The sequence below is a fragment of the Hypanus sabinus genome, chromosome 15 (assembly GCF_030144855.1).
Source record: "Hypanus sabinus isolate sHypSab1 chromosome 15, sHypSab1.hap1, whole genome shotgun sequence".
Taxonomy (NCBI): domain Eukaryota; kingdom Metazoa; phylum Chordata; class Chondrichthyes; order Myliobatiformes; family Dasyatidae; genus Hypanus; species Hypanus sabinus.
In genome coordinates, this window is record NC_082720.1 from 70,473,979 (window position 1) to 70,497,205 (window position 23,227).

The 23,227-nt window shown below is 39.2% G+C and overlaps 1 protein-coding gene across 1 annotated transcript in view; it reads right to left on the reverse strand.

Annotated features, from left to right (window-relative positions):
• Positions 1 to 333: 333 nt before the first annotated feature.
• glra1 (glycine receptor, alpha 1) overlaps positions 334 to 23,227 on the reverse strand; it is a 136,161-nt gene continuing 113,267 nt past the window's right edge. Inside the window, exon 8 of the mRNA XM_059990510.1 lies at positions 334 to 2,568. Within this exon, the coding sequence (XP_059846493.1) occupies positions 2,287 to 2,568 (282 nt within the window). The 3' untranslated portion in view covers positions 334 to 2,286. The remainder of the gene's footprint in view (positions 2,569 to 23,227) is intronic.

Consider the following 23,227-nt stretch of genomic DNA (forward strand, 5'->3'; position numbering starts at 1 on the left):
AAAATTGTGGGGTGCAGCATAAAAATGTCTGGGAATCTCTTCTTTCCTCAGATTCCCTGAGGTAGAGGGAGATTGATAGAACAATACTGAGTAGTTTATTAACTTACTTCATGAACGAGGTCAGTTAGGTAGCATTATTCAAAATAGGACACTGATGTTAAACATTCACTCCAGAAACATGAAACAGAATAGTTCTGAAAATGTTTAATTTGGATAGGTTCAGAATTCATAAATATATCTTTATATACAGAGATTGCCTAAATTATACATTCTCTTCAAAAACAAAGAATTAGCAATGGGCAGATTACTATTTCATTTATACAAGCCAAAAATATCTCATATTCTGTTTATCACATATTCATGCAAAAATTACATAAGTGTAATGTACAGGATTTATTACTGTATATAAGTGAAATAAATCTGCCTGATGCAAATTACTTCACTTCGTGCTGATGGGTTTCAGCTAAGAAATTTAAAATGATTAATTAAGGTTACACCAATTCTTAATTATTCCTTTTAACGATTCCCTTGTTTTGCATTCCATACATTTTGGCACAGCTAATTATGGACATCCACTCAACTAATACATTTCTCACTCAGTTTGATTATAACCATGTGTGTAATTGAAAGCTATGCTTGGTCTAATGAGCCACTTTGAAGGAGCTTTGTGCTTTTAGAACTCCTGCTAATGGTGTTGCCACTTATTTTACATGGTCCATGCATTCCTTAAGAGGATGGCCTGCAATCAATTGTAATAAAACTTTTCACATAAGCCTGTTAAACATCAACCAACATTTGTAACCATTTTAAAATTAATAGTTTTGCATTGATGTATAATTTAACATTTGTTATCACAGTATGCTGTCATTCTACAGAAATAATGAAATGAACCTGTGAGTTGCTAAAGATCCTGAATCCAACCTCAAATCCAAGAAACTCAGTGTGGGTTTAATGCAATAAATTCCAGTATAGTCATGTTTTGAAAGGAGAATGCTACTCTCATTTACTTATCCAAATTCTTGATTAGCCATTATCAAGAACTATAGTTAATCCTAATGGGTTGATCTTTAGTCAATAAAATACTCCAAAACAAGTTATGATACTTATTATTTGATTAGGATCGATAATATTGATGTCTTGAAAGCAGATCAATCATAGTATTTCAATCTACTCTTTAAATACAAATGGACATCTCTTATATTTGATCAACGACAATTTATTTAGCTGAAATGAATCAATAACATGCTTCTATTCTTTTTACCATGTCAGTAATAGCAAATAAATTTCTAAGATTTGACTAATAATGACCATCCATCTTGATTTAGGATCAATGGCAACATCATGTTCAGTATCCCTTTTGTAAAATAATCCCTAGCTTCCCACTAATCCCTGTACGTACTGGATAAATTAATGAAATTTGCCCGATGTTATTTATTGTACGATACACCAAATGCAATCCTGCTGCAAGACTAATAAGGCAGTTTCAGTACAGTTCAGTGGTGGTGCCTTAACCTTTGACTGAAATACAATCCAACAATAATACATATACAGCAAGAAGCAAGAGTAATTCAATTGTTGCTCAGTGATTTGGGACATCCCAAAGGACGCGAATGCTGCCACATAAATGTAAGTACTTTCCTTTTAATTAATGCATATTCATGAATTTAAAATGCACACACTTAGAGCAACTTGTTATCCTTTCTAGTGTTAGTCCTTTGTTGCTAGATTGGAGACGAGGTTGTTGTGTTCTGTAGCAGCTATGATGAAGTACTATTATGACGTAGTACTAAGAGTAGTTTACAAGGTTCAAAATGAAACTTTACTTAGATTGAGATAGAAAGTCTATATTAATGAGATTTAAACAGGACACAAAATGCCTTAAGAATGAAGACTACACTCAGAAATGTTACACAGGGAACAAGACAGAATTTTTTAAAAACTGGTGTGACCTTGAGTGGAACATTTCAGATCAAGCACATGAGGTTTATCATATTATATAGTCATTCCATTTTTTCAGATTTTATACAGATCAAATGATCACATGGAGGAGTCTAATGAACCTTTTATATATAATATATTTAGTATGAAAGATTTTTTGACTGCATCTTCTCCTCTGTAATGCATCTGTACTCCAGTTTATAAGGATACCTCCCTTCAGACTGACCATATATAGAAATTCTTTTCTTTACATATTGCCATATTCCAATATACACATGCTTTCCTGCATTGCTCATGTGCCAGATGACAATATTCTTCCTGGCAGTGGAGTTTTCTCTTTCTCAGGACCTAGTCTTTATGGATATCTTCACTCCTCACGATCTTATAGATCACCCAGTAGAAAATATTAAAAATCAGGAAGACAAGAGGGAAAGCCACTCGTGATACCGTATCAATCTTTTTTGCTCGGTGGATGAAAAGTTTCCTCATTTCGTCTGACGTTTTGGCCGGAGGTGAATTTGACTTTGTGTTATTATTGCCCTTAATGGCAACTCCATCCTTAGCTTGCAGGCAAGCAGGTCCCATCCCGTAAGCAGTGAAACTGAAACGCCCTTCTACTACCTCATCCTCCTGGAACAAATGAGAAAACATTTAGCTCGTACACTGGCAAAGTCTCAGAGTGAAGACACATCTGCCAAATGAAATTTAACCGAATGAGGAATTTCCAAGAACCCAAAGTGCACCAAGTGCTTCTTCCCATTGGTGAATGTCATGACTTAAAACACAATGGCAGGATTAGTCTTTTAGGTTTTGACGCCTGATCTGACTTTAATTTCAGATTGGTTCCAGAAAATGAACACTTGCTTTAGCAAAGTATGATGAAGGTAACTGGATAAACCTGCAGACAGAAATGAACAGCTCATCAATGAAAACATTCATATTACCACTTTGTCAGCAAAAACAAGTTTGAAAACTATTTACATTTTGCCTCAGATCTCATTCCCTCCAAATCATTTCCTCTTATTAATTCTGATAAAATCTATTGCTCTTTTTTGTAGCATCTTTACCATCAATATTTCTTTTTCATGAATAGAACATCTCAATGTAGGATCTGTTTGACCGATTACTAATCTTGTCAACTGATCAATTTTAAGCTCACCTTTTTAACTTTCATTCTTCTTTTACGAAGGAAAACTTAAGCAATTCTTTCATAATTTCTCAGCCCTTATCTCGTGCTGCCTTGTTATATTATCAGGACAGTTTGATTATTGATTTAAGAGTGATGTTGATGGAGAATTATAAACAACGTGACATCTTCCCTTCAAATTGGATGATGGGTTATTTACTCTGTCAGAGATGGCAAGCTGTGGTGGTCATGATCATGGAAGGCCTTAGTTTCTTTGCATTTGTTTAATTTTTTCTCTGCCTGTTGGTCTTATTACACAACTTAGTCCCAATTCCTATTCTATTTTCCATTTGTATAGAGTCATAGATTTTCCATTTGTATAGAGTCATAGAACAATACAATACAGATACGGACCCTATGACCCAGTGAGTCCATGCCAACCATGGTGCCCGCCCAGGTAGTCCCAATTTCCTGCATTTGGTCCACATCCCTCTGATTACCACCCTTCCATGTACCTATCCAGGTGCTTTTTAACCTGTCCTTAACATTACCTCCGGTCGTTCAATCCATGTACTCACCACCCTGTGTGTGCAAAATGTTGCCCTCAGGACCCTTTTAAATCTTTCCCTCTCATACTAAATCTTCTCCCCCTAGCTTTGGACTCCCGTACCCTAGGAAAAAAACTGTTACCACCCACCTTATCTATCACTCATAATTTCAAACTGTTCTTTAGGGTCACCCATCATTCTCCTAGATTCCAACGAATAGAGGCCTAGTCTGACCAACCTGCCCCTATAACTCAGGACCTCTAATCCTGATAAACCTTCATAAATCTTTTCTGCACTCTATCCAGTCAGACCAGATCTTTCTAATAACAGTTCGACTAAAACTGTACACAGTATTTTGAGTACTGCCTCACCAACGACTTATACAGCTGCAATATAATGTGCCATCTCCTACAGTATACTCAGTGCCCAGACTGATAAAGGCCAGTATGCTAAAACCTTTAATAACCCTCTCTGCATGTGACACTTTTAATGAACTATCCACTGGTATTCCTAGGTTCATCTGCTATGTTATACTCCCTAGTGTCCTACCATTCATAGTGCATCACTGGTTTGACATTCCAGATGCGTTACCTCAGACTGATCTGTATTGAAATCCACCTCCCACTCCTTGGCCTACTTCCCTAACTGATTGAGATACCCTGTAATCTACAGTAAACTTCTTCACTATCAATAACACCTCCTAATTGCATGTCATCCTCCAAATTACTGATCAAGCCTTGTACATTATATCCAAACGACTTATATAAATAATGGGTACTAAGGGTCCCAACACCAACCCCAGCAGTGCACCGCTAGTCAATGGCCTCCATTCTGAGAAACAACTCAACCATAACCCTCTGCTCTCTACATCCGAGTCAACCTAATTAGTTTTCCCTGGATTTCATGGGCATAATCCTCTATATCAACCTATCATGCAGGACCTTATCAAAGGCCCTACTAAAGTCCAAAAAGACAACATCCACTACTCTACCCTTATCTACCTTTTGGCTACCTCTTCAAAAAACTCTGAAAGGTTCATCAAACATGACTTTCCACACATAAAATCATGCTCTTTTCTTCTATTCAGACACTGCTGATCTAAATGCTGGTAGATCCTACCTCTCAGAATTCTTTCGGTTAACTTTCCCTCTACTGAAGTCAAGCTGACTGACTTGTAGTTTCTTGGCTTGTCCTTGCTGGACTTTTTAAACAATGGAACAACATTGGCTGCCTTCCAGTCTTTGGGAACTCCACCAGTGGCCAACAATGAAGCAAATATCTCCACAAAGGCATCCACAATTTCTTCTCCACCCTCTCACAAAGCCTGAGGATGAAGTTGTCAGGTCTGGGAATTTATCCACCTTAATACACTGCAAGGTTGCAACTACCTCTTCCCTACTAATAAGAATGTTCTCCAAAATATCTCCACTTGTTTTCTTTATCTCTTGCATAACCACAATTTTCTCCTTCGTAAATAATGAGGAGAAATATTCATTAAAATTTCCACCCATGTCTGCAATTCAAGACATTGCTGGCTCTGCTGATCTCTAAGGGGACCTACTTCTCCCTAGCCACTCATTTACTTTTAATATAGCCATCACACCTCATGGGGTTTTTCTTAACCTTACCTGCCAGTTCTACATCTCTTTGCCTCCTGATTTCCCTCTTAAGGGTTTCCTTTATCTTTTTAACATCATCAAAGGATTTACTCTTCCCAGATCTCCTGAACCCAATGTATGCTCTCTTCTTTTTCTTGACCAGTGCCTCAATATTTATCATCAGCCAAGGTTCCTTAAACATTCCAGGTTTACCCTTCACCCTAACAGGAACATGCTGCTCCTGGACATTTGCAATCTCACTCTTAAAAGCTTCCCACTTGCTAATTCTTCCTTTCCTTTCAAAAAGGCTCACCCAATTTCCCTCTCTTAGATCATGTATAATTCCCCCAAAATTAGCCCCACTCCAGTTTTGGAACCTTATCTGTGGACTATCCTATCACTATCTGAAAACTAAGAACTATAGTCACGAGAGCCGAAGTGCTCCCTGACTGCTATTTCAGCTTGCCTTACCTCATTCCCTCAGAGGAGGTCCAGTATTTTCCTGTTCAAGTCTCTATGCATTGACTCAGGGAACTTTTCTAAACATATCTCCCTTAACACTCTAGGTGGCCAATCAATACCGGGGAATTTGAAATCTCCCACTAATACCACCTTATTATTCTTACAACTATGAACAATTTCTCTGCACTTTTCTGCTGACTATTGGTATATCTGTATAAAAGCCACAGTAGAATCACCTTCCTGTTGTGTCTAAGTTCTATCTGTGCGTCCTCATTGGACGATCCCCCATGAACATCACCTCTTCTCAAAAAAGCAACAATCCTTTCTTGCTTACCTGTCCTTTCACACCTATAGCATCTGTGTCCTGGAATATTGGGATGCTAGTCCTGTCCTTCCCTCAGCCACATTTCTGTTACAGCTACAACGTCCCAATCCTTGGAGCCAATCCACGATCTGAGTAGGTCTACCTTACGTCAAACCTTGTGCAATGATGGCTGTAGAGGCCAAGTCATTGAGTATATTCAAAGCAGAGGTTGTCAGGTTCTTGTTTAGTCGGGGCATCAAAGGTTTAGTAGGGGAGAAGGCAGGAGAATGGGATTGAGAAAGATAATAAATCAGCTATGATGGAATGGTGAAGCTGACTCAATGGGCCAAATGGTTTAATACTGCTCCTATGCCCTCTGGTCTAAATACAGTTTAACTGAGTATTCATTTCCCTAACTTTACTGTGCCTCTGGCTATCCTGATTACTAAACCTGCTCTTGCATGCTACTGCTTTATCCTGTTACTTACTCCTGCTTAGGGTTCCAAAATCCTGTCATACCTTCAAAATGCTTGCCAGTTTTCACATTCCACTGATTCTTTCTTTTTGTGGGGTTATGATTGACCTCTGCTTGATTGAGGTTCAAGCTCATTAGCCTGTGTCCTCTCATGGAATATTTTCACATTGTGCCCTCATCTCATTCTATACTTTAAAACGTTGCATGATTTTTCTCTCTAATCCTCTCTTTGCTCTCATGTCCTTGCCTGCTCTTCCAGCCATTTATACACGGTGGTGGATGAACGATGAGCTGTCCTTGCACCGATACTGATTTATGCCAGCTGTCATCTCTATAATGTGAGCTTATAAATAGCAGCAATGCAGGCAGTTCATTTCCAAGAGACACCCCTTCAGTCCCTAATTTTGATTCAGAGCCTCACCTTTGTCTCAAATCAGAACTAATCCCTTTAGTAATGTGTGCCCTGTATGACTACAATATGCGTCAGAACTGGATATATTGTCTCAGAAATGCTGGGACAAAACAGCGCAAAGTACGATACATCAGAAGAACAAATACTGGACTTGTTGAGAGGCAATGAGGGGAGGGAGACCAGGCGCTGTGAAATACAAGACACAATGCATCAGGCTAAGGGCAACAGGACCCTTGGCAGAGAAAAAGCTGGAAGATGATGTGGGAATATCTGATTCAACACCAATTTCTCTAATTTCCTGTAATTACTCAACACCCCCACTTCTCTCTTTTTCCGTTCTCCATTCTGACCCCTCTTACCTCTTCCTTTCTCCTTGCTTGCCAATTAGCTCCTTCCTTTTTTCCCATTCCCACCTTCCTCACCTTCTTCAGGTTCCTTCTTCTTTAGCACTTTACCTTTTCCAGCTATCACCTCCCAGCTACTCATTTCATCCCTCCACCCACTCATTTACCTTCCCCCTGACTTGTCTTCACCTATCATCTTCTAGCTTGTACACCGTCCCCTCTTGCCCCTTCTTATTCTGGCTTATTCCTCCTTCCTTTGCAGTCCCGATGAAGGGCCTTGTTCAACTCACTGTTCCTTCCCGTAGATGGGTCCTGACCTGTTGAGTTCCTCCAGCATTTTGTCAGTGTCCTGTTCGATCTAACGATATGTGGGCATAGGTAATATTAATGTGAATCCCAAGCACAGGGAGTGGGAATCCAGCTAGAAAGACCTTAAACCAGGCAAAGCAGGCAACCAATTTTGGCATCAAAGTCATACTCAGCACAAAAGTGAAGAGTTCGACACAATCAGCAAGGATGTTGCCAAGGCTTGAGGACCTTGAGTTATAGGAAAAGGATGAATAAATTTGGATTTTCTTCTCTGGAACATAGGAGACTCAGGAGAGATTTGATAGAGGTATACAAAATTATGAGGGGTAGAGATAGGGTAAATGCAAGCAGGCATTTTCCACTGTTGGGTGAGCTTAGAACTAGAGGGCATATGTTAAGAATGAAAGGTGAAATATTTAAAGGAAACCTAAGGGGGAGCTTCTTCACTCATGGTGCAAGCATCAGACAAACTGCCAGTGGAAGTGGTGGAAGTGGATTTGGTTGCAATATTTAAGAGAAGTTTAGATGGGTAAATGGGTAGGTGGTCAAGGTGCAAGATGAGGGGATTAGGTAGAATAAAGTGGATTTGGCATGGACTTGATGGGCTGAAGGGCCTTTTTCTGTGCTGTAGTGCTCTATGATTCTATGACAAAGTTCCAGGTACAAATGATGATCCAGGATTAACAAAACAATTAGCATACTGGTAAGGAGCAAAACTAGTGGCACATTGGAATCATGTAGCAGAGGGATCAAACACAATTGGAAGAGACACTGTGCAAAACAGTGGGAATATTGTGTACTCGCTGTGTGAATATTCAGGACAATAATTGGGATTTCTCTACACAAACAGCAGGAACATTTTACATAGCAGTGGGAAAATTACCCACTGGCAGCAGGACTATTGTGCATACCACTGGAGAACTGCAAAAGCTGCAGGAATACAATGCATAAACAGTCAGAGTATTGTTCTCATGCAGAATGTTGTGCAGCGGCTGTATGAATAAAGACACCATCAACAAAAGCATAAAGTATAAACAGCAGGCATACAAACAACGTAACTATTGTGCAGAAGGTAGCATAATGCTGGGCTGAAGCAATGGAATAAGCCAGGTTTTACCCTATGCTCCAAAGGTGACTGTGGGTTTCTAAATTCGAGGAAATGCATTCCAAAGAAATATTAGTTCCACTGAATTCTCGAGTGGGGTCTAGAGTGGGCACAAAAGTACAGTACTGTGCAAAAATTTTGACACGTACATGTAGCTAGGGTGCCTAAGTCTTTTGCACAGTACTGTATCTACTAAATGTCTGACAATTTTAGCAAAATACTAAGACTCTCAGGTATTCTTTCAAGGGCAAATAAAGAGAGGATGGAGATGAATGTCTTCCCACCGTGAGCTTCAAATAAATGAGAATCGACCCACACAGGCAGTGAGATTATCAACAGTTTACAGGATTGTCTTAGGCACCCAAGCTATATACATGTGTAAGATTTTTGCACAGTAATGAATTTGCAAAAGCATTATAAATATTCCATTCAGATGATGGAAAGGCAGCCGCTATATGAACAGAGGAAAAGTAAATACACTTTCCAGCAATGAAAATATTGTCTATAGGCATCATAAACACAATGAGGAAAAGTACTCTTAATACTTTTTAAAAACACTGGAAATGAAGCATAAATAATGTGTACAAGCTTCACAGTTGATATAGATACTGTATGGGCTAATACAGCACAACTTATGTAACTATAAGCAATGCAGAAACTGATCATGTGATGTTAACACTGTGAAAGCTATGCCAACCATGAGTACAAGCAATATTGTATGTAGCAATCAAGGCACTGCCCACAAGCTAGATAAAAACCATACATCAACTACAGGCAGCCAAGGGATTGACCATACTCTGAGTAGACAATTGGCCATACTGATCTCAGAGTATATAAATATTGAATATGGTGCAGAAAACATGGCATAAGCATTTAAATATTGTATAAACACAAGCAGTATAAGCATTATTAGTACAGTGCACAAACAGATGGAATCACCAAGTTCAAAAGGTATAAATACTGAGTACTCTGTAGTAAGACAGAGCACAAATGATATAACTTCTGAAAGAAGGCAAGGGAAATAAATTGGACCAGCATTATAGAAACTGTTGACATGTGATCTAAGTATTGATTTGAAGTGATATCCATACTGTAAAAGCTGCAGCAATAATGAAAACAAGCAATATAAATATTGTGCACTGATAATATAAATATCAAGCAAAAGCAGACTCAATGCTGTGCAAAAGGAGTAGAATTACTTTACATTAACTGTATTCAACAAGTATTGAGAACAATTAGTGCAGATATGCTGTACAAATTGTTGAAATACTGGGTACGAGCGGTATTAACGTGTACAGACTGAAGATAAGAGATATAAATCTATGCACAAATAGTGGTAGTTCAGAGCATGTGACACAATTACTATTGGAAGCAATAAAATATCAAAGCACACTGTAAATCCTTAATACTGGCAGTCAAAGTTCCCTCTTTTTTTACAGCTGCGGACACCAAACAATGGTCTGAGCAGGAAATTTTTACATGGGCTTGAAAAGTGTGCAACACTTTAAATGTTTTGTTTTGTAATATGTGTGTTACGTTGTTGGTGAGGGCTGGTGGCTTATAAACAAAGAGCTACCGACTTCCATTCTGTGTTTATTGCTACAATTTATAACAGCACTATAACTTGAAACACTGACAATATAAATACGTTGAAGCTCTAAAATGTTTCTAACTAAAGGTCGTGGTATGTTTATGATTTTGAAAATTTATGGATAATATTCATAAATATAATTAATTACAAAGTATTTTCCAATTGCATTCAAAATTGTATTTTGTTTTCAAAATCATATTAGCATATTTAAAAAAATTATAAATACAATTTCAAAATTATATTAATATTATATAAAAGAAACTTCCAGCTGCATGGCAGCTAATGTTTTGTGTGTGGGAGCATTTCAGTTACTGTGCAACCATACACCCATGCAGTGCATCTTAGAGGGAACAGTGCTAGCAGTAGAAATACTTAGCACAAACAAAATTCAAACTGTGCACAGGTGGTAGAAATAAATAAAAGCACAAACAGCATAAACACTGTGTGCAAGCAATGGAAACAGACTGGTTAAAAACTATATTATGCCAAAATACAATTTAAAAGGGCGCATATCAGGCACTGGGCTCTAGTTTTAGTCCCAGTTTTATCTGTACTGGAGGAATTCCAGTGCAAAAAGGCGTTCTCATAAGTATCCCAGTTTGTGGGTGTTTTGCATGTTTATTCATATTAACACACGCAAAGTACAAAATTACCCATGTTGTCCCTTGCTTTGTCTGGACCTCTCCATAAAAAAGTAACTATTGTTGGGCACAGTGGGGAGGGTTGTGAATGGTATATGAAGTAAGCCAGCACAAACACCGAAGCTTCTACATTGCGAGATTAGACACCAATGGGGCAAAAGTGGACACATTGGGAAAGGATTAAAAGGATCGAAGTCTGTGTTCAGAAGAAAGGAGAAGGCTGTAGCTGCTGAGAAACCAGTCCATCATTGCTTTGAAGCTGAAGCATCTTTGATTTTGCAACAGTCTCCCTGCAACGTGTTCCTTTGAGGAATGCCTGATGAAACCTGATTCTTTTCATTAGGGACTGTCTCTCTGTTCTCTCTTTTCATTGCTACCCTGTGTACAGTTCTCTTTGTGCTAAGTGAATCACACACACAAAAGAGTGGGATTCAAAGTTACAAAATATGATTCGTGCGCCGGGAAATACTGGTTCTACCTCACTGTCAATTTTACACTTCAGGCACACTGCACAAAATTATTTCCGCCCTATTTAACTGATTTTCTAGTCAATTGAATACAATCAGCAGAAGAACTAAGCACATGCGGTATAAATGTTGCAACAGAAATACTGAACAGAAGTGACATGTACACCTACAGTTGAAGTACCAGTCCCATGATATAAATACTGCATAACAGGCATTGATTATACTAAGAATACAGGGCATAAAAAATGTGCACAAGCAACGGAAGTACTGAGCAGAAGCAGAATACCAAAGAAAAGAATAGGTACTGTGTCCAAGCTGCAGAATTATTTAACACATAGAGTATAAACAACTATTTCAAGTGGTGATATTGAGAACAAGCAATGCAAGCTAATCATTTACCGGTTGATATACAAGTCATGAGTGATGTAGATATTATATACAAATGGTGGAAATGCTGAATACTCATTGCGTAATTACTAATTGCAACAAAAAGTACCAAGCAGAAACAGATTGAATACCATATGCTGGAAATGTTACTGTGCACCCAGAAGTGCCCCTGCATTTGACACTGCTGCCAGTTTTGCTTTCCTGCTGCAGAGAATAAATTTCCATGCATACACAACATGCAAAGCACCATGCACAGAGCTTTAAGCATGGCGTTGCACAACACCCATGTGTAAATACACTTGTCTGATGGACAGCACAAACCGTCCTGCCATGACCAGATTTCCAGAAGCTGTTAGCACTGTTGCTGGATGCAGTAAAAGATGATTTGAAGAGAGCAAGGATAGATAACAGCACCGAGCAACACCCAACTCTGGCTTGGACATTATGTTGGCAGAGGTGGACACCACAGAACATGATAAGAATGGCCATGGACCTAGCCCATCCATGAAATGATGAGGAATTTAGTCTAATGTTGCATTGGAGCAGGATGCATCATTACATTCTGCAGCATTCTATAAGGGAGCAGATGACTGAACCTGTTTCTTTCTGACTATTTTCATGTTCCTATTTTCCTGTATGAAAACAATGCAGTTTCTTATCGAGAAGAGTTACAGCTACTAGTTGCAGACTCTCTTATAAATAATACACTATCTGACTTATTTTTTTCTTCCTTCCTTGTAACTGGGTCTGAGTCCTGGAACTCCCCATCCAACACCATTGTGGGAGTACCGTCACCAGAAAGGTGACTAACCATCATCTTCTAAATGGCAGATGGGGATAGAGAATGAATGCTAGCTTTGACAACAACATCCATGTCTTGTCAATGAATTAAAGTCAATACCGTTTCAAGCAAATCCCAACCAGCAGGCACCGCAACCTGCACCAACTTCAGTTCCCAACTATACCTGTTGACCCTGGCACATAAACTGAAGAGTGAAAACAGATACTCAAGTTTATTCCTGAGAAATCTTGCAGATTACTTTAGTCTGTTACAATGGGAATTTGTAGTCAGTTTGAAATGGATGGATTAGAGGGAGACAAAATAAACAGTATACAGGCAGGCATAGAGATCATCTGTACCAGCATTAAAGCCATAAGTATATAGAGCTGTAGCTAATGTTTCAGTTAGCATAATCAATTGCTTCTCTTTCTGCACCAAATGCTTCTAAGTTGTTGAGTAATTGCTGAACTTCTTACTACTTAGTCCTTACCTGGAACTAGACATAATTTCACATTAGACCTCCTTTTACTATACACAGTGACTTCCTCTCAGCTTTGTGAACTAAGTCTCTAAATCTTGTACATGTTCTGGACAAAGAAGCAGGCAGGAAAAATCCTTGTGGATACTACCCACCCAGCAAACTGCTTTTTCCAAATGTCCCCTTCTGGAAAGCATTTAGGGTTTTTAAAACAAAAAAGACATTCACACCATTTAAAAAGTTTCTTCCTCCAGGCAATTAATCTGATCACAGTTAGCACCCCACCCTCCTCTATTACCCCTGTCACAGCACCGCACAGTAAACACTTTAAACCACTTTTTATAATGTTATTTACATTGTAAATACATGCTGATATTTATATATTTATGGGCATTTTATTCCATGTTTGTAATTCTAAGTTTATTTTATATTATTCTTTTTTTTATAATTGTTCAACTTTTGTTGAACAATAATTTGTTGCATGTAGCAAATTCTTCATATATGTAAATGTACATGGTGAATAAAGTTGATCCTTGATCATTGGTCTTTGTGTCACTATATCATACATGCAAATGCTGGTAAAGGCTGTGTGCAGCCATCGTTTGGGTCACTGAAATATTTGGGATTACCATTACAAAAAAATGCAGGCTCCAAGGACCACTTTTTGATATGATTTCCAGTGATTAATGTATTTTTATTGTTCGGTATATTCCCACAGAACAACCTATTATTTGAGCATAAATGAACAGCTATTCAAACTCACTTCTTTCAGAGTCAACATCATAGCTGATGGCTATGAAACCTAATGGAATTGAGTGTCCATGCATAGTTTTCAAAATCGACAAACTTCTTTTTAAAATTATGAATTAAACTACAAATGTTGTTTCTGTACAGTAGACCTGCATGCTCACAATATACATGGAGATTAAATGAATTTCGACTCCTGGTTTCTGAATGATTGAATTCTATTCTAGATAGCTTGAGCACAGAACTACATTTTGATTCTTCAGTATCGATGGAGAGTTACTCTACAGGGGAGAAGCTTTTCAGATGAGATGGTAGATCAGGACCCATTCTCCTCTCTCAATTAAATTAACTATTTCAAAGAAACACTGCAGTATTATTGCTGTTATTCTGGCCAATACTTGTCCCTCAATCAACATCACTAAACCTGATAACATGGCTAATATTACACAGCTCCAGGAAGCTGATGTTTCCAACATCACAATTGTGAGCACCTGGCATCAAAGCTGATTAAACCAGAAGACCAGATGATCCAATTCCTATGTGCCTCCACTACATGGAACCAGATCTAGCTCCAAAGAATCGGATAGGATAAGCATGAATCATTTTTAGTTATAATATACCTCTAATATGATGGGTAATTTTTGAATCACAATCCACCTCCATAGCACAATTTGATCATATTACAGTTTTACCAAAACTAAGTTGGAAATGTTACTTGCTTAATGCCAGCAATAAAATCAGGCACTAATCTTATTGCTATCTGTGTAATGTTGCTGGCACAGCATGGTTGTTCCATTTGCATTCATAACTAGGTACTGAAAAATTTAAGTGTTGAATAAGGAGCCATTTCACTGCAATGAGATACATGTATTTTTCATTATAAAGAATGCACAGGAATGATTAGAATAGGAAAGGGAGAAGCCAATTGAGTGGGATAAAGATGTTGCTCTGAGATTGAGTTTAAGTGAATGGAGATTAATTCTATGTTTGACTGCATGCCTGGAAAGCCCAACACAACACAGAAATTGACTGCTTCTATCTCCAGCTCTGAACACATCGTTCTTACTACCATTGCCCACAGAAGAGAAAAAGATGAACGGAATTATATCCTTATTAATGGGATAGGGATTTGTCCTTTCCCAAAAGTGAGGAAATATACTCAGAAACTACTACATTGTCCATATTCCGTGCAAAGACTATTTTCCAACCTACTGTGCCCGTAGCAACAAAGTAACAAAAAGGACGGATTTTGTATTTCATAATAATCTGGACGGAGGGCTAAGTTATTTAAACGTGCCCTGTATCAGACATAATTTTGTCTGAGAAGGTTTACTAAAGTTGGAAGAGTTTTCAATTAAATATCTACTGCCCTGTAGAGAATAACACTTTATTTGTAATAATTTATTTTTGATGAGGATCAGTTTCCAAATCTATCTCTCTCTCTCTCTCTCTCTCTGCAACCTTCTCTAAAATGCCACCAATTAAAAAGTTTGCATTGTTTGGATTATTTTCCTTGTCAAAGCTCCATTCTCTTCAGCTCAATGGAAGTAGTTTTCTCCTTCTCCCATCCAGATTCTTTAGCTCAGAATCTTGTCTATAGAAACATTGCACTTCCTTCTCCTGTGCTGAAGCTTCCCGAAACTCATCTTTGTGAAAAATCTTTAATTCACCTCATCTACTATCTCCTTCTTGACATGATGTTCATAGATAGATTCGTCCTCTGTAAAGTGCCCAGTGCCTCCTTAAAGGTACCGTAAAAATTGTAGTTGACACATCTCCCAAAAAAATTCCTTTGTTTCTCTAGTTGAATACAGACCAGAGAATATCCTCTGTCACTGCCACTCTAGTTAAACCTCGATGTGTTCAGCAGGAAGGGTCTCTGTCCTTATCTCTCTAGACCCTACCTTATGCAGACGCCTTCGCCGGCGGAATTTCAGTAGTTCTTTATGTTGACGAGATACAAAGTTAACAGCTGCATATTCCAATAGTGCAGAGAAGACAAAGAGTAAGCAGACAGCCATCCAGATGTCAATGGCTTTTACATAGGACACCTGAAGTAGGGAAAGACAGTTATTATTCATACTTCTGCAGCACATAGAAACTACACAATCAAGCAAATAACCGTGGTGTGGCCACTGGGACAAGCCTTTCAACCATGTTGCCATCACTCAAGAACTATAAAAGGATGAAGCAGGAATTGAAAAGGCAATTGGATTGACTCAAAAAGGAAATGTTGAAGAGATGGGAACAATAAAAGATCCAATAGATACAGAAAATACTGGTTATTGTTGACAATACCTCACAAATACAGAGAAGTATAGGATAAGAGATGATGTGCCTGACCACCGTAATAACCCACTAAATTGCACAGACACATCAACTGTGTGTCCTCTGTTGCCCCACACACAATCCTAACATCTCTTTTCACTCCCCCAGTGGTTTATCAATTCTATTATCTGCCTGAATTCCCTTTCTCTATGCATTATAATAAAATTCTTGTAGAATTTAGAATTCTTTTAGAAGTGAGGTATCAATTTACTCTGATTTTCTATTCTACTATGCATTATGCAGAAAAACAATCTTCTAATTTTTATTCATCCCTGAAATTTTGTGTTGTTTTTGTCTGTGCAACTAAGTTCACTACTCATAGTCAGAATTGTTTGCTTGCTTGTAACACATAATCTATATCCCTTTAATCTAAAGACCCGTATCATGTTTCTTTTCAGTTCTCTTTTCCTTGTAGAAATAAATGCAAGTGCTTGTGTCTATATAATCTTCAAAAGCATTTTTCATCTTGCTTTTTCCTATCTACATGTATCCTTTTGGGGCAGAAAAAATTTGTAAACCAGAGTCCATATTTTGCTCAGTATTGACATTGTGAACGTTCTGATTCCAGTCTCATTCCAGGGTATCTCTAATTTCTCTGCTCATTGAAAACTACTTCCCACTTCCGGTTTGGTTATTTTCTTTTGGCATTACAAACCTGTTTTTTTCTTTCTCAGCCATTTTAACGAGACCAATTTTATATTAATATATGAGTTCCATCTCTATTTTCAATACAGCAGCTTGCATTATTTCTGCTTTAATTGAGTTAATTTTTTTCTGTTCTGTCTTTGGTCATCAGATGCACGTGGCAAATCTATGGTTTGTCAAATCCACTCACAGATCCAAGTTTTTTCCAATGTGCTCATTCTGAAGTGTTCATGTTTGAATCCATTTTGCTCATCCAGAAAATGTTAAAGCATGTGCATCTACCATTAAGATTGATGTTCTTTGGAATTTGTATTATGATTTCCTCAGCGCAAATATTTTGACTTCATTCTATTAGTTTATTTTGTTTAAAGTATGTTCCATTCCTGAAACTTGAATGCTATTTTGAGCCTTAGTGGACTGGACTCACAGTAGACATGTTTCCAGATCTATTCTCTTGCATCTGATTAAAAAACACTGCTTCTACATGTAACTACATAGAGACACTTGCAAATTCTCTGAATGTAAAGGAATTCCTTGTTCATTGTGCTTTATTAGTCTGCCTGCAGTAACCTTCCTCTTTAATTGTATCTGTATATTCTGAATTGTGTTTCCATTTATAACCTTTATGTATTTATATACAGATCTGTCTGGACGGCATGCAAACAATTTTTCCACTCTATCTCAGTACATGTGACAATAATAAAATGAATTAAACTGTACAGCACTGGAACATTCTGATATAAAATTGTCTGAAAAAAGTCAGGAAGTCATGGCTCCGGAATGCTATTGGTTATTGTGTCCCAGAGGAATATGATTTTAGAATTTTGATACAAAAGTGGTTTCAAATCAGATACAAAGAAAATTTTAATATTTGTGTCCCAACATTATTTCAAAAAATTAGGATAAACTAATATTTCCAATATTTTTATGCTCAGTTGTTGATTCACTTAACACTACTCTGGTAACTTTATATAATTATTCTAGTTACTTTATGCATTCCATAATTGCCTTCTTTCACCTTGCAATATCATCCACATATATCTCCTGCCATCCATCGCCTTCACATATCTAGCTGTTTACTCTCCCTTTTTATATACCCTGTAACTTCTTTTATCTTCTTTCCTGTTCTGATGCACTCTTCTTTCTCTCTCCACTGGACTGCTGAGTAATTCCAGCATTCTCGCTAACTGGTAAGAAGTTGGCAATCTATGTTCAAGAGAGGCTTGTTGACAGAGCTTGCTTGTTGGAGTGAAGTGTGCTCTTAGAATTTCATATCGTACATATGTGTTTCCAGTGAACAAATGCAACAGATACACTTGTAGACAAATCATCGACAATCTTTCTACATGATTTGACACCAGCGCAGCCATTTTGGATGCTCAATGCCCTCTCTCAACCTAGTGCATCATTAACGCAAGATGATTCATTTCACTGCATTTTCTGATATTTTGATGTACACTTAATAAATAAATCTAATTTCTTAATCTCTTAAATTAGCCTTGATTGGATAGCAGAGCATTGATGGGCAGAATGGGCCTCATTCTGCTCCTTTATCTTATAGTCCTATGGTCTAACATAGTTGAACATGAATCTAAAAGCTGGAAGGACTTTTCCACAATCTAGAGCTCTGTCCCATGAGCTATACTCACACCAGGTCTATTTTTACAAATCTTTACAGAGCTTTTACAAATCTTTTACAAGTGTTCACAAATCAAATCTTTCCGGTCTAGATGTTAGTTGTTTTATTTTGTTCTTGACTTGTGGATGATTCTGCAAATTTAAATTCTCTGCAATTGCTTTCAGTGACAGAAGTCCACAAGAAGAGTCAAGGCAGATGCTGAGGTTCTTTTTGTTGATAAGTTCATAACTAGCATTCCCATAAGTATGACCGGGAGAGTAAAAGGTGAGATAAAGGGAAATACATTAACATAGGGAGCAGGAGGAATAGAGAAGCAAATTTAATGAGAGGCCCAATCTGCCAAGGGCATTTGGAGCCCAATACAGTTTTTTTCAAACCCAGAGATGGTTAACATGCTGTACCTAGTTCTCCAGTCTCCAAAATCTGCCATAGTTACAATTTCACAACAGGGCGAGGATCAATACCAGTGATGTTCAGCTGACCATGACAATGAACTTTAATGCCTTTGCTTCCATTCAGGCTTGAGCCAGAGACAGCTGCAACATTTTAGCAATTTACCATCGACTGCCGCATTGGCGGGGTCACTTGGTTTCTCTATTCAAAGAGGTACTACCAGAGGCCAACAGGTTGCAAAAAGATTAAAAACAAGCTGCAGGTGTCAGAAGTTTACAACACAAGAACAGAAAATACTTGGCTAAATACTTGCATCTATGGGAAGAGAAACAGATGAAATAGCTCGGGTCGGAGACTCTTCATCCAAACTGAAAAGTAGACAAGCCAAGCTGTGAAGCTGTAAGGAGGGTGGGAGGAGGATATCTCTGACAGTGTAAAACTGGGCTGCCCAGGGACAACTAGCTGCAAACAGGGAACAGGAAGAGTTAGAAAACAGGAACGTAAGTAAGAAGTTTTGGAGATGTGAAATGTAGAGCAGAAGGACAAGTCCAATAGGTTAGGAGAGAGTAACAAAGCTGAGCTAGTATTTTGGAAGGATAACTGATATGTTTCAAGAAATCATGTTACCTGAGACCTTCACTCTGTTTCTCTGCCTGTAGTGCAATTTGATCTGCTGAATGTTTCCAGCAGTTCCTGTTTTTGGCCCATCTACATTGGTTTTGCTGAGCCTATAGGCTTTCACACAGTTCCGAGTGTCATTGGCCATGCACAATCCTTTCTGAGATCTGTCAATTCTACCATCACTAAACATCCAGCTCACTGTGTAACCGTTCCCTGGTCAACTCTGCTGGGTTACACTGGGGACTGCTGTGGCAGCAGTACCTTCATCCTCGTTACAGTCCTCTTGTCATTTGCAACTGAACCACAATAGATCATAAAATAGCTGGAGCAAAACAGGGACCTTCGACTAGCAGATGGCTAATTAAAGTGAAGTCTTTGCAGAAATGCCCAGCTCCACGAAATTTCCAAAAGCTGTTCCTGCTGCATGAAATACGATAGACAATTCGTATACTGAAACAAAGATTGGATCACTCTTGGCAAATTTTTCTACAGAAGTGGTTTGCCATTGCCTTCTTCTGGGCAGTGTCTTTACAAGACGGGTGACCTCAGCCATTATCAATATTCTTCAGAGATTGTCTGCCTGGTGTCAGTTGTCACATAATCAGGACTTGTGATATGCTCCCCAATGTACAAAAGTCTATTTATCTGCTTTGAATCAATTCAATGAATGAAGCAAATCTCAGGGTAGTATCAGGTGACATGGATATACTTTGAGAACCAATTTACTTTGAACTTTGAACTTTGACAGAGCCTCTGCACCTTCCAGGAAGGACAATTCCAAAGATTTTGGAACCTTCTGAGTGAAAATAAAATCTCCTTGAGTGAGACCTGACACAGACTGCGGGACTGCTTCACCGAGCACCTTCACTCTGTCTGCAACAAAGGCAGGATCACTCAGTAGCTACCTAGTTCAGTTCAACTTCCTATTCCCATTCTGTCACATTTTTCCATAGCCTCCTCTATCACCAATGTGAAGCCAAACTCAAGCTGGAGGAGCAACAGCTCATATTCTGTCTGGGTAGCCACCAGCCTAATGGCATGAATGTTGATTTCTCTAACTTCAGGTAACTACTCCCCCCTCCTTCTTTTCTATTTTTTCATTCCCTATTATGGTTTCCCTCCTCAGCTCCCTCTGGTTCCCTTCTCCTTCCTTTTTTCATGGTGCACTATCCTCTCCTATTAGATTCCTTCTTCTTCAGCCCTTTACTTCTTCCACCTATCCCCTCTCAGATTTTTATTTCATCCGCCCCTTCTACCCAGTCACCTCTCCTCTTCACCTGTTCTCACATATTACCTGTCATCTTGTACTCCTTTTCTTCCCCCAGCTTGTTACTCTGGTTTTTGCCCCCTTTCTTTTCAGTCCTCATGAAGGTACTTGACTCAAAACGTCCACTGTTTATTCCCTCTCCAAAAATACTGCCTGACCTGCTGAGTTCCTCCAGCAATTTGCGTGTTTTGTTCAAGATTTTCACCACTTGCAGAATCTCTTGTGTCTCCTTAAGTGATCAATCACATATTGTGAAACTGGTTCGTGTCTCCTCAACCATGGGAAATATCCTCCCTGCATCCAGCCTTTAAGGATTTCATAAAGCTCAATGGAATTTCCTCTCAGACTTCTAAGCTTTAGGAAGGAAAAATCTCTTCATTCTCTTATCACATGGAATGCTGGAACCAGTGTAAAGATTAAAGATTAACCTTATTTGTCACGTGTACATGAAATGCATCACTTGCAACAAATCAAATCAATGAGCATTGTGCTGGGGGCACACTGCCGATGCCACCCTAACCAAACACCTTTGGAATTGGGAGGTAACTGAAGTGCCTGGACGAAATCCACATGGTCATGGGGAGAACGTACAAAGACCTTACATGCAGCGGTGGGAATTGAACCCTTATTGGTAATGGCTGGCACAGTAATAGTGTTTTGCTGACCACTATGTTACCCTGCTGCCCCATAGGGTAGTGAATCTTTGCAACACTTATTTCTTGCCAACTGTTTCCTGCTTTATTGGTAAATAATCTTAAGCAGCTTTGAGTCCAGGAAGCTCAGTTGATGATTCCATCAGATAAGCAATTGGAGTTGTAGTTCTGAGTAGGTGGACTCATGTCTAAGAGAATGTCAGACTCATGTCTGACAGAATGGCAGTGTTGGTAGGAGGAACGCTGTCTTTCTGATTGAGAACAATGGGTGAAGGAACCATTACCACTCCTCACAAGATGCTGCACTCCCTCCCCATCACCAGGTCCTTCCGGCAGAAGGCCTCAGAGTTCCCAGCTATCAGCTGGAGGACCGAATACTGGATACGGATGGTGCCCTTCTGATCACTAATACTCAAACGCAATTGAGGAGGCTGAACAGGGATGAGGACAGACTGAGATTCCACTGAAACATTCAGAATTTTGTTGGCAGCTCTTAACCTTGCCCTGTAAGTTAGAAATATGTCATTGGATGCCATCTTGTGAATAGATCCACAGGTTCATAAATGGTGCAGGTGGTCACTTCAGTCCTGAGAAGGCTGGGTTTCTGTGTCTGAACTGCTTTGATGTCAATAGCCCTTGATGTAGAATAGAAGCTTCCTAGTAAGGTTATCAATGCACCTTATGGAAGTTTGGAGCTTGAGGCCTGGAGTTCAAAATCCCATGATGGACGAGTCCTGGGGTAGATATGGAAGTTCGGAGCCCAAATCAAAAACCAAGATTGGTGAGTCTGGAAGTTGGGACTCAATGGTTGAATCCACTGGATCGGCACACCTGGACGTTGCAGGCCCAGTTGAGTCTACAATTACAGGCCATGGAATGGAGGTCAGATGCCTGGAGGTGTTTGTCCTGGGTTTGGAGGCCTATGGGGGGGGGGGGTGGGAGGGAGGAACGGGGCTTCTTCTTCTGTTGTTTTGCTTTGTTGCTGCTGTTGTGCTGTTGGTGTTGTTGTTTATGTTGTTCTGCTGAACACTGTGGGCAAACTATGTTGGTGCTGGAATGCGTGGCGACACACATGGGCTGCCCCCAGCACTTAATGACACATTTCATTGCATGTTTTGATGTACTGTACACGTGATAGATAAATGAATCTGAATCTGAAGTTACATTGCATAAGTTCTCATCATCTGCTGTGCTCTCATTATTCGAGTCCTGTGCAGCCAAACTTTTGCATGACTTTGCTTTTCACTTATTTGGCACTTTGGTTATCCCACTGCCCCGAGTGACATTTTGCCATGCACAGACTCCAAGTCGATGGTCGATGGTGCCTCTAAATTATATGTAGTTTAGCTAATAGGCAGTTCGCATGATCAGCCATTAGAAATCATTAGAAGGTTGAGAGTACAAATGGGGTGTGTGTGTGTGTGTGTGTGTGTGTGTGTGTCTGTGTGTGTGTGTGTGTGTGTGTGTGTGTGTGTGTGTGTGTGTGTGTGTGAGAGAGATCTGAGAACTGAGAACACATCTGAAAACTGTAGGGGAGCGTGGGCTGAAATAAGAGGAGCATACACAGATGTAGGTGCTATCGTCTTTGAAGATTTCAGCTCCACTACGACTTATGGACTGAGCAGCCTACAGTGACTCCATCAGGGGATTACAGAAAGGTGCCAGGACATTTGGGTGCCCTTGCCCTTCTTGTTTGTCTCCGCTGCCATCAGTCATGTGCCACAATGCCATGGGAAAGGTAGATGAGTCCGGCATAGCTGAACGCATGGCAATGCATGCAAGGTGAGTCAGGCTTGCAGTGGCAGTAGGTGTGCAAGGATACTGCAGAACTCCTCCAATCAGCTCTTCCAAGATCCATTGAAGAATGCATCTGACTGGTTCTTTCAGCATCTGGTATGGAAGCTCCAATGAACAGGATTGATAGAGGATGCCAGAGGGTTTAGACTCAGCCTGCAGCATCATAGGCAC